Source organism: Salvelinus fontinalis, chromosome 2, assembly GCF_029448725.1.
Source record: "Salvelinus fontinalis isolate EN_2023a chromosome 2, ASM2944872v1, whole genome shotgun sequence".
NCBI lineage: Eukaryota > Metazoa > Chordata > Actinopteri > Salmoniformes > Salmonidae > Salvelinus > Salvelinus fontinalis.
Window position 1 is genome coordinate 17,795,304 of NC_074666.1, and position 16,323 is coordinate 17,811,626.

The 16,323-nt window shown below is 39.9% G+C and overlaps 1 protein-coding gene across 1 annotated transcript in view; it reads right to left on the reverse strand.

Moving 5' to 3' along the window:
• LOC129813108 (UV radiation resistance-associated gene protein-like) overlaps positions 1-16,323 on the reverse strand; it is a 55,398-nt gene that overhangs the window by 26,425 nt on the left and 12,650 nt on the right. The window contains exons 4-6 of the mRNA XM_055865295.1: positions 11,799-11,960; positions 11,578-11,652; positions 11,378-11,463 (exon numbers count right to left, since the gene is read on the reverse strand). Coding sequence (XP_055721270.1) covers positions 11,378-11,463; positions 11,578-11,652; positions 11,799-11,960 — 323 coding nt within the window. The remainder of the gene's footprint in view (positions 1-11,377; positions 11,464-11,577; positions 11,653-11,798; positions 11,961-16,323) is intronic.

A 16,323-nucleotide genomic window follows, 5' to 3' on the forward strand; every position in this document is an offset into this window, starting at 1 on the left:
ATATTTACACATGTTAAGTTTGCTGAAAATAAACGCAGTTGGCAGTAAGAGGACGTTTCTTTTTTTGCTGAGTTTATTTGTCTGGTTAAAGCAACTGGGATATTAGTCCATCTACTGAGGTTGAATTTAATTGATCTGAGCATTCTGTTAATTTCTGGAAATGGTTTTATCGAAGGAAGTAAATACTGTATATCTATTCACAAATATTTAAAATGGGAAAGGATTGGGATTTCATAAGTGGAGATTAAGTCCTCCATCGGGGTCTTGAGAAGCAGTATGGCAGATTTGGTTAGATGTATTTTTGAACTTGAGAGAGCTGAATTTGTCTATCTTCAAAACTTTTGGGAGTGATTGAGATACATTTTTTTGATAAAGTGAGATATCGTTGGCATATAATGAGATGGTGATCGGTAGAATTGAGAGATATCGGTGTAATTTCATTCGATTGTCAAATTGCCTGTGCCAGGGGCACCATAGACAAAAATAGCAGAGGTGAGATGGGATAACCTTGCCTGTTATTTCAAGTTATTTTGAAAGGAACCGAGCAGGTATTGCCCCACAGGCCATGGTGCATCTTGACTGTTCTCCCTTGGCTTTCCACTCCATCTGCTCCCCCAGGCCCAGCTCTTCAGAGGAAGTGCAGTGTTTTCCATAAGTGCCGGCCGTCGGCTTAATAGCCGATAACGGACTTATTGTAGGGCCGGCTACTTTTTCCACTTAATAAATGAACTAGGCTTCTTTTAATTTAAAAGTTTCAATTCGCTAGTCAGAAGTCTGTATAGCCTTCTCCCGCTAGAACGAAAGATATGTATCTTCTAGTGATCTATTGATAGGACAGTCACAAAGTGAACGATGACAGGGAAACTTAGTTTGTCTGTCTGCTGTCTGTCCCACCTCTCGGTACCGGTGTTATTTTTGTACGCTGTGGTTGGCTGCAGTCAAATTTATTTTCACAGAGGGAGAACATGATGCTTCTTCATTATCTCCTGTGAGTAAATGTACACGTCCCATGTAAGTGGTAATCATGAGTTGAAAACCATTTAATTATTGTTTTGTGGCACATATACTTATTTTCTTTTGCTTGTTTCATAGGCCTATACAGTCACGGAGTTGGGGGCATATTTACTGTGCTTTTATTGATGACCGAACAGCAAGTGTTGACTAGTTTATAAAAGATGTCAATCTGACTGAATAAAGTCAGTCTCCTATATCCCTTTGATATTCATAAATCATACAACGTAGTTATATGTCTAGGGTATCGCATCGGGACAAGTCAAAGCCCATGTCGAGACTTGTCAGAGACCGCTAAAGTGACTCGTCAGTGTAGCCTAGTGATGGTTGTTCGCGAACCTGATTTGGCTCCCTAATTTGCATACTGGAAGGCAGAGCTGGGAACTGCCAAGGACCTCAATACACGATAATATCACAATACTTGTACGTATTCCGATTCTATATGTATTGAGATTCGATTGCCATTCGATGTTCCAAACATATTGCTCACCATATGTCTGCTGCAGAGGGACAAGTGATAATTCACAAGTGATAGTCTGATGGGTGACAATATTAGCCTATTTGTAGAAAAGGGCCATGGAGTTGGTGGAAGAATCCTTTAATTCATGGCCACTTGCTCAGCTGGGCCAGGGGCGCTTTAATTAGGTCAGGTGGAAATGTCCGACACATGTCAACTCCATAAAAGGAGGAAATCGACATCGCCCGATCTCGCTGTTTTCTCTTCCTTAACTCCGTCTAATCCAGAAGTTTTGTGCGTCCATGAATCCAAGTAAATCCACCGAATCTGTTACCTTTCAGCTGAACTATCTGTTGCGATCAGGAGAGCGGGCCATCAGTTATTGTTTATAGTTATCACCGCGGAGCGCGGCTTGGAAGAGCACGCTTTAAACCTATTGTGTAATGTAAATGTTCAATGATCACAGCCCTACGGATCATCAAATGGCAATTATGCCATCGATATATGGTTAATATGTAATGTATATATGAAGACACAATATCAAACATCATTGTTTGCTGAAGTGATCGATTCTAATATCAAACTAATGGGGATTATAGATTGAATAACCGATCACTGTTTGTATTATTCTTCTCATGATAAATAGTTACGAGCCTAAATGACTCAAGGATGATCCCTATTGACTTCGTAATGAACTGGATTGCTGAATTCCCTAATTATGTTAATAATGAATGATTGTTATGATTTGATCTTTGTGATTATGAATTTGATTGGATACACTTTATTCTGTTTCCTTTGTTATCCAGCACATACTGCTCAGTAAATATACCACTTTATGGTTAAAGGAATTCCTGCCTCAGTCTCATCCATTCCTCTGTCACCTGACCTGTGACCACCTGTTCACCTTCACTGTCAGTCATCCTACCTGTCCAGCTACCCACACAGATTCCACTAATCTTTCACTATTCTTGATTTAATCTTGTCTTTACATATACAATTTATATTGATTTAGAAGGGACCATTATCATGCAGCGGTCTCAAAACATGGGCAGCGGGGGGAAAAATACATGTCATCTATGTACTTAAATAAAAAAAATAAAGGACACTTTTCCCATGGTTCATTTTCATGCCAGCCAGGTAGGCTATACTCCATGTGCTTAATATTAGGAACGTTTAGATGTAAATATAGTAGGCCTAGCCTATAGAAAGCAGAGGGGAGCCTCCTCTTTTTAAGAGGCCATCACTCTGTTCTCGCGCCATTGCATAGCCTATAGAAATATTGCACAACATGAGCTCATGGGCTCTCATGAAGTGTTTGAATAGATTTTCGATTACATTTGCATTGATGTCAGAGTAATTAGAGGGACAATAGAGTGCTGGTACCAGGCAGTTAGCAAGTTTGGTAGACTACTAATGACCGTCAGCAGCATCAGAATTTGGAGAAGCCTAATTACTGTGACTAAACAGTCAAGTGTAATTTGACGGCCTTTATGACTCGTGACCGCCGGTGTGGCGGTAATACAGTCACTGTAACAGCCCTAGGCGTTATCTAAAACAACTAGCACACTGAATACATACATTTGAATTAATTTTAATTGTAAAGTCATGTCTTTCTATTCAATACTAAAACTAATATTACCAATCTGGGAGGTAAAGTCAATAAAAGTATTAAATCATTTAGCTGCATTTAGATGGAATCAAGGCATTAGAATGTACCAGAGGCCACCTAAAGAGAGCTTGCTCTGCATTTTTGAGTGAGTGTGTGGAGGAGGTCCAGAACTCCCTGGCTGGCTATTTTTTCTATTTGGCTGCGTACTCCACGTACTTACGGAAAACACTGGAAGTGGCTCAGTACACTATATCATCCATCCTCTCAGTAAATCTTACTCTATGTAAGGCCTCCTCCGTCTGCCAGCCCATCCAAACTCGTGTTCCCTATTCCATGTTGTGTTTTTCACACTCCCTAGGCTTAGGGGTCTCGTCAAACCGGGGCCAAGTCGACAGTGAATCGCTCGCTGACAAATTTGCATCATCAATCAAGTGTTCTTGGAAAGGGGAATCAGAGCCATTCCGGTCACAGCCAGGTTCTGAGCAGCTCTCACGCTGAGACAAAATGGGTGAGGCAAGTTACAGTATTTGTTGCGACTGTTGTTGATCCTTTGTAACTGTATGTGTATCACTATTTCAGAGGACGATGTATACGGGTCTGGTATATATACACTGGAAAAAATATATAGCTAACTGGGGACAGCAGGGATACTTGTTGTGTACAGCACTTGCACACTGCATCAATGCTCCTATTATATATGTACTGACAAACATAATTTCTACCTCACTAAATCTATGATGAGCACAACAGCAGAAGCTGTTTATTTAGGTTATTTACAGTATTTTCCATGCCAAACACTTGAATAAAAAGGTTTATCACCCGTATAGCACTACATAAAAGCTCAGATGCATGATACATACAGTACCAGTCGAAAATCTGGGCACACCTACTCATTCAGGGATTCTTTATTTATACTATTTTCTACGTTGTAGAATAATAGTGAAGACCTCAAAACTATGAAATAACACATATGGAATCATGTAGTAAACAAAAAAAGTGTTACCCAAATCAAAATACATTTTAGATTATTCAAAGTAGCCACACTTTGCCTTGATGACAACTTTGTACACTCTTGGCATTATCTCAACCAGGTTCACCTGGAATGCTTTTCCAACAGTCTTGAAGGAGTTCCACATATGCTGAGCACTTGTTGGTTGCTTTTCCTTCACTGCGGTCCAACTCTCATCCCTGACCATCTCAATTGGGTTGAGGTCAGGTGATTGTGGAGGCCAGGTCATCTGATGCAGCACTCCCATTACTCTCCTTCTTGGTCAAATAGCCCTCACACAGCCTGGAGGTGTTGGGTCATTGTCCTGTTGAAAAATAAATGATAGTCCCACTAAGCGCAAACCAGATGGGATGGCGTATTGCTGCAGAATGCTGTGGTAGCCATGCTGGTTAATTGTGCCTTGAATTCTAAATAAAATCACTGACCGTGTCACCAGCAAAGCACCACAACACCATCACACCTCCATGCTTCATGGTGGGAACTACACATGCAGAGATCACCCGTTCACCTACTCTGCATCTCACAAAGACACAGCGGTTGGAACCAAAAAAATCTCACATTTGGACTCAACAGGCCAAAGGACAGATTTCCACTGGTCTGATGTGCATTGCTTGTGTTTCTTAGCCCAAGCAAGTCTCTTCTTATTATTGGTGTACTTTAGTAGTGGTTTCTTTTCAGCAATTCGACCATGAAGGCCTGATTCACGCGGTCTCCTCTGAACAGCTGATGTTGATATGTGTCTATTACTTGGAACTCTGTGAAGAATTTATTTGGGCTGTAATTTCTGAGGCTGGTAATTCTAATGAACTTATCCGCTGCAGCAGGGGTAACTCTGGGTCTTCCTTTCATCATAGGGCTTGAAGGTTTTTGCAACTGCACTGTTCTGGATTGACTGACCTTCATGTCTTAAAGTAATGATGGACTGTCAGTTATCACAACAACTGATTGGCTTAAACGCATTAAGAAAGAAAGAAATTCGACAAATGAACAAGGCACACCTGTTAATTGAAATGCATTGCAGGTGACTACCTCATGAAACTGGTTGAGAGGATGCCAAGAGTGTGAAAAGCTGTCATCAAGGCAAATGGTGGCTACTTTGAAGAATCTCAAATATAAAATATATTTTGATTTGTTTAACACTTTTTTGGTTACTACATGATTCCATGTGTGTTATTTCATAGTTGAGATGTCTTCACTAAAAAGTAAAAAATAAATTAAAAACCCTGGAACAAGTATGTGTCCAAACTTTTGACTGATACTGTACATATTAACAGCTATGTACACACATCTATCTATGCACCTGAACTAACGAAATCCTGTGGCATCTCTCCAGTCCAGACATCACAGTGAGAACTCAGAACACGAGAGTTTAGAGAAATGAACATACTCAAAACTACCCAGAAGTGTCTATGCAATCCCATGCTATGGAGGTGGGGTTTTGGTCTACATACATACATACATACTACTTCTATAGGGATGTATCTGATGAATCACTGTTAAAAGGCTCTCTAGGCCCTAAACAGTGAACACATCACGGCCTGAAGCCAAGACACAACCCAGAGCCTGTCCAGGTCTACCCTAGAGAGAAAGAAAGGGGAGCAGAGAGAGACACCTAGGCCATGTTAGAGTCAACGAGCCACATCACATCAGCGTCTATCAGCCTGGCTACAGGCCTGCAGAAAAGCCTCAGGCTCAGGAAGGAGATGAGAGGGAGGGGTACAATGGAGTTGCTTTAAATTCCTCAGAGCCCCACTGGGATGGAGAGAGCAGGGGAAGGAGTTTAGGTATGTAGGACTCAACAGCACTGAGCAGAGCCCATAAAGCAATAGGATTCAACCCTCTCAAATCTGTAGGGACAACATTTTCTCTTAAATAACAAAAAAAAGCCTATGCACAAATTCTGAGTGAGTGATATTAAAAAATAATGTATGGTGTGTGTTGGCCCAGCATTGATGTGAAACTTTGGTATGTGTAGATCACTCACGCACCCTGGAGGCCATTTTCTATTCACAAGTCAGGTGAAGACACAAAACAGTAATCGGCCAGAGGAAGCCCCTAGGGCTCGAGGAATCTTCACCCTGACACTGTACAGCTCACCTCAAGCTGGGGCCAGGAGTGATGCATAACATAAAGAAATGCATTTATCTTATTCTTGAATCCTCTGACTCAAGAGAAAGAGTAAAAACTTGAGGAAGAAGACGGATACTCCACTAACGAATGTAGCCTAACTATAGGAACTTGTCATAAACAGTCCAAAACATTGTGCCCCTTACAGTGAAGTGCAAAAGTGTAATTAAATGTAGCTTGATCCAACTTCTAATTAACTGTGGTGTTCACCAAGGCAAGCCCTACTCAAACCCTGTAAGTAGTGTTAACATTACCCCACATTCAAATATAGAACAGAGCTGTGTTTTTGCAACATAGAGAAAACAGCAATTGGAACCATGCCTCCCTAGTCCTTCCTAAACTGCCTGGTGTTTTCCCCAACTCAGAAAGTGATAGTTTGGCACCCCCTTGTGCAATGAATGAGTAAAAATGGCCACTAATCTCCAGTATTAAAACCGAATAATTCGAATGGAATTATCCATCTGTTACTTTATTATGATGACAAGGTTCCTTTATTTAACTAACTTGATTATACCTTTCAATACGCATGTCCTTTTAAAGACAGGAATTTTGGCAGCTCTCAGTGACTTGGGAGCAAAAACAGACTATAATAATAAAGGTGTTTGAGGCAGTTTCCTGGTGCCATTTTATGGACAATGTGGGGAATATATATAATGACAGAAAGTCTGAGGAATGTTGAGAGTGACAATTAGATAAAACAGCAAAGCTGGTTGCAAGTCATCTCCACAAGTCATACTTCGCCACCATGGCCTATTTATTGCCTTACATCTCTTATCCTACCTCATTTGCACATGCTGTATATAGATTTTTCTACTGTATTATTGATTGTATGTTTGTTTATTCCATGTGTAACTCTGTGTTGTTGTATGTGTCGAACTGCTTTGCTTTATCTTGGCCAGGTCGCAGTTGCAAATGAGAACTTGTTCTCAACTAGCCTACCTGGTTAAATAAAGGTGAAATACAAAAAAATACAAAAATCTGCAATTGAAAGGGAGTGTTGTGCTAGTTACTGAGAGAAGAATGTCGATGAGTAGGTAATGAGTGGGGTCAGACAGTGTTGAGGATATTTTCTGTTTTGTATCCTCTTGCTTCCATAAGTATATTTTGCAATTAAAATCCTTTCAGTTAGCTAAAGGAAGTTGTGCCCCTGGCCTGTAGACAGGCAGAGTATGCTCTTGGTAGGGCAGTCAAACAGCGTACTTGCCAAGAGGCTAGTGTATGGAGCGATTTCAGTGCAAACAGAAATTGCATTTGAATTTCATAATTTTGAATTAGGATATTGAATTTGAATGTAATATTTTGGAATGTTTAATGCACAAATTGAATCATTGAACTCATAAATTGAACTTGTATTTCATGATTTGAAACTGAATTGAATTAGTATTGCATTCAGTTTCAAAATGTAAAAGTAAAATGTAATATTTAAAAGGTAAAAGGTAAGAGGTAAGTTAATCAAAGTTTAATATATCCATAATAGCTCATAGCCAAACAGTTCAAATGCTAGAGCCAAATTCATTGGAAGAAAATAAATTCAATTCAATTCTTGCGTATGACACTACAAGCTTGGCACACATGTATTTGGGAAGTTTCTCCCATTCTTCTATGCAGATCCTCTCAAGTCCGAGCTCTGGCTGGGCCACTCAAGAACATTCAGAGACTTGTCCTGAAGCCACTCCTGCGTTGTCTTGGCAGTGTGCTTAGGGTCGTTGTCCTGTTGAAAGGTGAACCCTTCGACCCAGTCTGAGGACCTGAGCGCTCTGGAGCAGGTTTTCATCAAGGATCTCTCTGTACTTTGCTCCGTTTATCTTTGCCTCGATTCTGACTAGTCTCCCAATCCCTGCCACTGAAAAACATCCCCACAATATGATGCTGCCACCACCATGCTTCACAGTAGGGATGGTGCCAGTTTTCCTCCAGATGTGATGCTTGTCATTGAGGCCAAAGAGTTCAACCTTGGTTTCATCAGACCAGATAATATTGTTTCTCATGGTCTGAAAGTCTTTAGGTGCCTTTTGGAAAACTCCAAGCGGGCTGTCATGTGCCTTTTACTGAGGAGTGGCTTCCGTCTGGCCACTCTACCATAAAGGCCTGATTGGTGGAGTGCTGGTTGTCCTTCTGGAAGGTTCTCCCATCTCCACAGAGGAACTCTGAAGCTCTGTCAGAGTGACCATCGGGTTCTTGGTCACCTCTCTGACCATAGACCTCTCCCCCAATTACTCAGTTTGGCAGGGCGGCCAGCTCTACGAAGAGTCTTGGTGGTTCCAAACTTCTTCCATTTAAGAATGATGGAGACCACTGTGTTCTTGGGGACCTTCAACGCTGGAGAAATGTTTTGGTACCCTTCCCAGAAACTGTCCCTCGACACAATCCTGTCTTGGAGCTCTATAGACAATTCCTTCAACCTCGTGGCTTGGTTTTTGCTCTGACATGCACTGTCAACTGTAGGACCTTATATAGAATTTACCACAGGTGGACCTAAATCAAGTTGTAGAAACATCTCAAGGATGATGAATGTAAACAGGATGCACCTTAGCTCAATTTAGAAACTCATAGCAAAGGGTCTGAATACCTACAGTTGAAGTCGGAAGTTTACATACACTTAGGTAGGAGTCATTAAATCTAGTTTTTCAGCCACTCCGCAAAATTCTTGTAGTTTTGGCAAGTCTGTTTGGACATCTACTTTGTGCATGACACAAGTAATTTTTCCAACAATTGTTTACAGACAGATTATTTCACTTATAATTCACTATATCACAATTCCAGTGGGTCAGAAGTTTACATACAAATTGACTGTGCCTTTAAACAGCTTGGAAAATTCAAGAAAATTATGTCATGTCTTTAGAAGCTTCTGATAGGCTAATTGACATAATTTCAGTCAATTGGAGGTGTACCTGTGGATGTATTTCAAGGCCTACCTTCAAACTCAGTGCCTCTTTGCTTGACATTATGGGAAAATCAAAAGAAATCAGCCAAGACCTCAGAAAATAAATTGTAGACCTCCACAAGTCTGGTTCATCCTTGGGAGCAATTTCCAAACGCCTGAAAGCACCACGTTCATCTGTACAAACAATAGTATGCAAGTATAAACACCATGGGACCACGCAGCCGTCATTCTTCTCAGGAAGGAGATGCGTTCTGTCTCCTAGAGATGAATGTACGTTGGTGCGAAAAGTGCAAATCAATCCCAGACCAACAGCCAAGGATATTGTGAAGATGCTGGAGGTAACAGGTACAAAAGTATCTATATCCACAGTAAAACGAGTCCTATATCGACATAACCTGAAAGGCCGCTCAGCAAGGAAGAAGCCACTGCTCCAAAACCGCCATAAAAAAGCCAGACTACGGTTTGCAACTGCACATGGGAACAAAAAAATCGTACTTTTTGGAGAAATGTCCTCTGGTCTGATGAAACAACAATAGGACTGTTTGGCCATAATGACCATCGTTATGTTTGTAGGAAAAAGGGGGAGGCTTGCAAGCCGAATGACACCATCCCAACCGTGAAGCACGGAGGTGGCAGCATCATGTTGTGGGGGTGCTTTGCTGCAGGAGAGACTGGTGCACTTCACAAAATAGATGGCATCATAAGGATGGAAAATTATGTGGATATATTGACGCAACATCTCAAGACATCAGTCAGGAAGTTAAAGCTTGGTCACAAATGGGTCTTCCAAACGGACAATGATCCCAAGGATACTTACAAAGTTGTGGAAAGATGGCTTAAGGAAAACAAAGTCAAGGTATTGGAGTGGCCATCACAAAGCCCTGACCTCAATCTCATATAAAAATTTTGGGCAGAACTGAAAAAGCACATACACCAGCTCTGTCAGGAGGAATGGGCCAAAATTCACCCAATTTATTGTGGGAAGCTTGTGGATGGCTTCCCGAAACGTTTGATTTAAGTTAAACAATTTAAAGGCAATACTCCCAAATACTAATTGAGTGTATGTAAACTTCTGACCCACTGGGAATTTGATGAAAGAAATAAAAGCTGAAATAAACCATTCTCTCTACTATTATTCTGACATTTCACATTCTTAAAATAAAGTGGTGATCCTAACTGACCTAAAACAGGGAATTTTTACTAGGATTAAATGTCAGGAATTGTGAAAAACTGAGTTTAAATGTAACTTCCGACATCAACTGTATGTAAATAAGGTCTGTTTTTTTATTTCTAATAAATGTTCAAACATTTCTAAAAACCTGTTTTTGCTTTGTTATTATGGGGTATTGTGTGTAGATTGCTGAGGGATTCATTTTATCCATTTTAGAATAAGGCTGTAAAGTGACAAACTGTGGAAAAAGTCAAGGGGTCTGAATACTTTCCGAAGGCACTGTATTCACCTGTATTTACCCCCCAAAAATGACATGCTAATTAGCTGCTAATGTGGCTATCATAAAGAACTACAAATGCAATGATCTGGACGATAATTATCTTTACCTCAATTCGGCATTATCTCTGGATTAACTATCAAATGTTAGTTAAATGCAATAATGAACATATTGTCTAAATTTCTTAAATTGACAATTCTGTGAACTGTCTTGTGCAAGTTTTCAATTGACACAACACCTGTTAGCTAGAGATGACATACAGCAGCTTGCAAGGATTTGTAGTTTTGCATGTCTACTTTTACGCTAATTTGCATTTTCAAATCTGAGAGTAAATAGAGATTCATATTTTGATATAGCTTTTTTAACAGATTTACATGGTTATCAAAATGTCAAGCCAGGGTAAACCTACATTAAACACAGCCCTTATTTTAAGTGTTTATAAAATCCCTTATGGAAAAAAATAATTATGGAAAAACAATTGGAACGATTTCCTTACTTGACTGCTAGGTTTATGGGTATTATGACATCTCCACTCTGGGGCTCTATGCTAATTGAATATATGAATTAATTAATTTAAAATTCATTAAATTTAGTTTCAAATCATGAAATACAATTTATTAATTAAATGATTCAATTTGTGCGTTACAAACAAAAAAATATGAAATTTAAATTCAATATCATAACACCAATTCAAAATCATGGAATTCAAATACAATTTCTGTTGGCACTGAAATTGCTCCATACTAGCTGGACACATTGTCCTATAAGAGATGCTGTTAAGTGTCCAGCGTCTTGTGTGTGAGAGTGTTTTGGTGGGTGTGGTCTGTTTCACCTCAGCAGAGAGAAGACACTGTAGGAGTTCCTCACTGAACTCTGGTCCACAAGGAGTAAACTGTTCTTCTTCCTTTCAGAGTGGTCCTGAAACAGGCACATTTCAACCTTACAATAACAAAACCAAACATAGAAAAACAAATTATAGAATGTCTATAGTCTATATTAGGAACATAATTCCTGGATCAAAGTCAGCAGTACCTTATGATCAAAGTCACTTGCATAGTAGCCATCATTCAATCCAAATATGATTTCATTTGGATTCCTGGAGCGGATCTGTGGAGGAACAAAGCAGTGGCATTTATTATGTCTGTATTAAAACAAGAGAAAGGCTGTTATTGTCTAGATGACTGCATGGATGCTAGTCAGCATACATCCCAAAGTAGCCTACATGTTATGAGCGTGCGTGTTTACACACTGACCTGCTGCCCTGTGTATCTGAGCCCATCCAGGTTGACCTTCCACTCTATGAGGAGTGTGAACTGTTCCTCCCAACCGCCCCAGATCCTCACCACGAAGCAGGACACAGATGTGTCAAGGAGGTCTGGCAGCATGCCAAAGTCCAGGCTCCGCCATGTTGGATTCTGACAGACAGGCCAAGACAAGGGATTATGCAGCTGAATGAATGATCCCACTGGGATGGAACATTTTGATCAGTTCAAGTAATATTGCATATGAAAACAACCAAGTGTTAATTTGTTCCAAGTGTTTAATTTGTTCAAATGACAAATCCTAACGTGTGTCAGTAGTATGTGTGAAAGTGACTCGAGCACACAAAAGGGTGCTGAACCAGGATGTTCATTTAACTGTTGTCCCACTTACAAAAGTCTGGACAAATATTTACAAATCCAACATCAATATCCCAAGGCGATTTGTCATCATAAAGGCTTGGCTTCTCCAACAAAACACCATATCACCTAGGGTTTCAGACGGAACTCTAGGTTGCTCTAACCTAGAGCCGGCGATATATCGAATTAATTCAAATGTATGTTATAGCACGACATTCCAAATGCCTGTATAGCAAAAATCTGTTTTTTATTTTTATTTTCATGAGAGTGGTCTTTTTGGTCGTCTCCTTCGCTCCTTCTGTGCACCTTTGCATTTCTCTCTCACAGACACTCCCCCCCCAAGCCCCTTCCCCTGCCACTCACAAAGATGAGAGACCACTTCTTCCTCTCTGACAAGCGGTTTCAATTCACTATTTGCATTTGAGGTTTGGTACAACAGAAATCATTCACATGGACACCAAAACACATTGAGACATTATTTTACTGCAATAGAGAAGTTAAAGGTTAACTCCTCAAATTGCACATAGAACAGACACTAATAAAAATGGTAGTATCAATGAACATTGGTTCTAGAAAATGAATGCTCAGTTTGTTGCACATGTTATTGTGGGACCATGTACCGCTAGCAGCATTTTAGCCAAATACTGTTACACTAGCCGTCTAGTCTGTTTTATAAATATGCAATAAGCATAAAATACAATTCTATAAGGAATTGGCAACTCGTTGTCATTCTGAGAAACAAGGTAGGCCACTTGATTTCAACATCTTAAAGTAGAGAGGCTAGCATTATGTTCAAACAGTTGGAGACGGACAGAAAGGTGTGATCATAACAATTCAACTGTTCTACCAACCTTGTTAGCTAGCAAATAAATCCACGTTGGCTAAACATGACATTTAAAAGACTAGCTGGCTACTCACTAGCACATGGGGTTGTGCTTCAGAGATTGTTCAGGAGACCGGTGTTAGCAAGTCTCACAAATAATGCCTGCTACAAGAAGGTAGACATTATCAGTGAATGTGCATTACGCATGGTTCTCATTAAATGTGTAACAAAAAGGGCATTTTCATAGACAGACTTGAAATCCAGATCATTGCAAAAAAGCAGGTTAAACTATTTTGATAAAACAATGACATTATTTGTGGGTCTTATGGTTGTGGAAAGCTTATATTTAGCCTAGGTATAATTTCACAAGGCCTGAATTCACTCGGTTATTGTTGACTGTTAGAAATGCAGTGTATTTGACTTTTAAATTGTACAACAAAGCTTATTTAAAGAAAACATAGGTAAAACTTTACTTGACACCATAACCATGTCATAACCTGTCATAATATAGTGATAATGCACGAAAAGCTGGTGTTTGGAGGATATATTGGCATGGGTGTTGTTGGTCGAGGGCCGGTGTTAACCGTGCCAATACATCCTCCAAACACCGGTTGAGGGCTTTATCACGTTTATACAACCGGTTACCAACATATTCAACTAATGAAAAATCTAAATTAGTTTGATGAATTTATTCAAACTATTTCATCCTTCCACAATATATAGTCCCAAAACAAATCTAGGGTTGCTAGCCAAGGGGGCTGGTCGTTTCGGTTGCGAGACGCGACCCAGTCATTCAGTATTTTTGTTCTGTATCTATGGACGCAACCCAGTCGTTCGTTCTAAATGTTCCATTGCCATATTGGCTGACAACATTCTTATCCCTTTGCTTGCTAGCTAGCCAACTACGAATAACTTAGTCACGTGAAACAGTGCAGAAAGAATAACAACAGTAGCTGCATTTGTTTAAGCTGGTTTCCAGTGCCATTTATTTGGATACATCCATAACAATGAGCTATCATTAATGAGGCACGATTTCACCTGGCACAGAAAATGTGCTCTCTCGTCAGGACACTTTTGTTCACAGGAGCTAGCAAACACAATCACTGCAAACTAGCTACACTTCGTTTTGTTTGACCTTTTATTAATGTACATTTCTTTGTATATATCCATTAAAATGCCAGCTGATTCATGTATTCGACTGATTGATTAACGCTGCCTGCCACTCTCTCTCATCCCGACTCCTATACGTTCCTTACTATGGGACAGCTGGAGATCAAATTTGAATATTGAAACAATGTTGCAAATGTCGAAGATACAGACATTAAGATTAATACAAATCTCCACTGTTGAAAACTAAATGTTAGTCTAAAAGAAAATGTGAGAATGTCTAGATGTGTTTTATAGTGGAGATCAAGTTTATAACTTCCCTGCCTGGGCTGGTTGTGATACTGCCTGGAATCGAACCAGGGTGTCTGTAGTGATGCCTCAAGCACTGAGATGCAGTGACTTAGTCCGCCACGCCACTCGTTGAAACTAGAGGTCGACCGATTAATCGGAATGGCCGATTAATTAGGGCCGATTTCAAGATTTCATAACAATCGGAAATCGGTATTTTTGGGCGCCGATTTGTCTATTCTTTTTTTTATATACACCTTTATTTAACTAGGCAAGTCAGTTAAGAACACATTCTTATTTTCAATGACGGCCTAGGAACAGTTAACTGCCTTGTTCAGGGGCAGAACGACAGATTTTCACCTTGTCAGCTCGGGGGATCCAATCTTGCAACCTTACAGTTAACTAGTCCAAAGCAATAACGACCTGCCTCTCTCTCGTTGCACTCCACAAGGAGACTGCCTGTTACGCGAATGCAGTAAGCCAAGGTAAGTTGCTAGCTAGCATTAAACTTATCTTATAAAAAGCAATCAATCATAACCACTAGTTAACTACACATGGTTGATGATATTACTAGATATTATCTAGCGTGTCCTGCGTTGCATATAATCTGACTGAGCATACAAGCATCTAAGTATCTGACTGAGCGGTGGTAGGCAGAAGCAGGCGCGTAAGCATTCATTCAAACAGCACTTTCGTGCGTTTTGCCAGCAACTCTTCGTTGTGCTTCAAGCATTGCGCTGTTTATGACTTCAAGCCTATCAACTCGAGATGAGGCTGGTGTAACCGAAGTAAAAGGCTAGCTAGTTAGCGCGCGCTAATAGCGTTTCAAACGTCACTCGCTCTGAGCCTTCTAGTAGTTGTTCCCCTTGCTCTGCATGGGTAACGCTGCTTCGATGGTGGCTGTTGTCGTTGTGTTGCTGGTTCGAGCCCAGGGAGGTGCGAGGAGAGGGACGGAAGCTATACTGTTACACTTGCAATACTAAAGTGCCTATAAGAACATCCAATAGTCAAAGGTTAATGAAATACAAATGGTATAGAGGGAAATAGTCCTATAATAACTACAACCTAAAACTTCTTACCTGGGAATATTGAAGACTCATGTTAAAAGGAACCACCAGCTTTCATATGTTCTCATGTTCTGAGCAAGGAACTTAAACGTTAGCTTTCTTACATGGCACATATTGCACTTTTACTTTCTTCTCCAACACTTTGTTTTTGCATTATTTAAACAAAATTGAACATGTTTCATTATTTATTCGAGGCTAAATTGATTTTATTGATGTGTTATATTAAGTTAAGTGTTCATTCAGTATTGTTGTAATTGTCATTATTACAAATACATTTTTATATATATATATATTATTTATTTATTTTTTTAAATCGGCCGATTAAACCGGTATCGGCTTTTTTGGTCCTCCAATAATCGGTATCGGCTTTGAAAAATCATAATCGGTCGACCTCTAGTTGAATCGAATCAGTATTCAGGATTAAACCCACCCGTTGTATAATATGGTCATAACACTGTCATGACATATATTTAGACCTGTTGTGACATATTGCGCTATTCTATGGCTGGTTATTATGACATCTAAATAAAAGTGTCAAAACACACAAGGCAAACCATTCCATTACACCATAGCCTACTTGTCAACAGTATGTTTATTATATAATATTTTCTGAAATTGACCATATGAAATTAGAATTGTGCACACATTGATGTCAGACATGCACCTACACAATTGCACAATTGCTGATGACTGGGATGAATGCAGGAGCAGATTTCAGGACAAGACACCCTCTTTTTGACTGATGACTGACATAAAGAGCATGTATGTGATCGGCCTATCTGGCTTATATAATTATGATGGTCATAATGTTTCTTGACTGTGTCATAAAGTGCATTTTCTAAGTCCAAGTAAAGTGACACAGGAGGGTCATAAT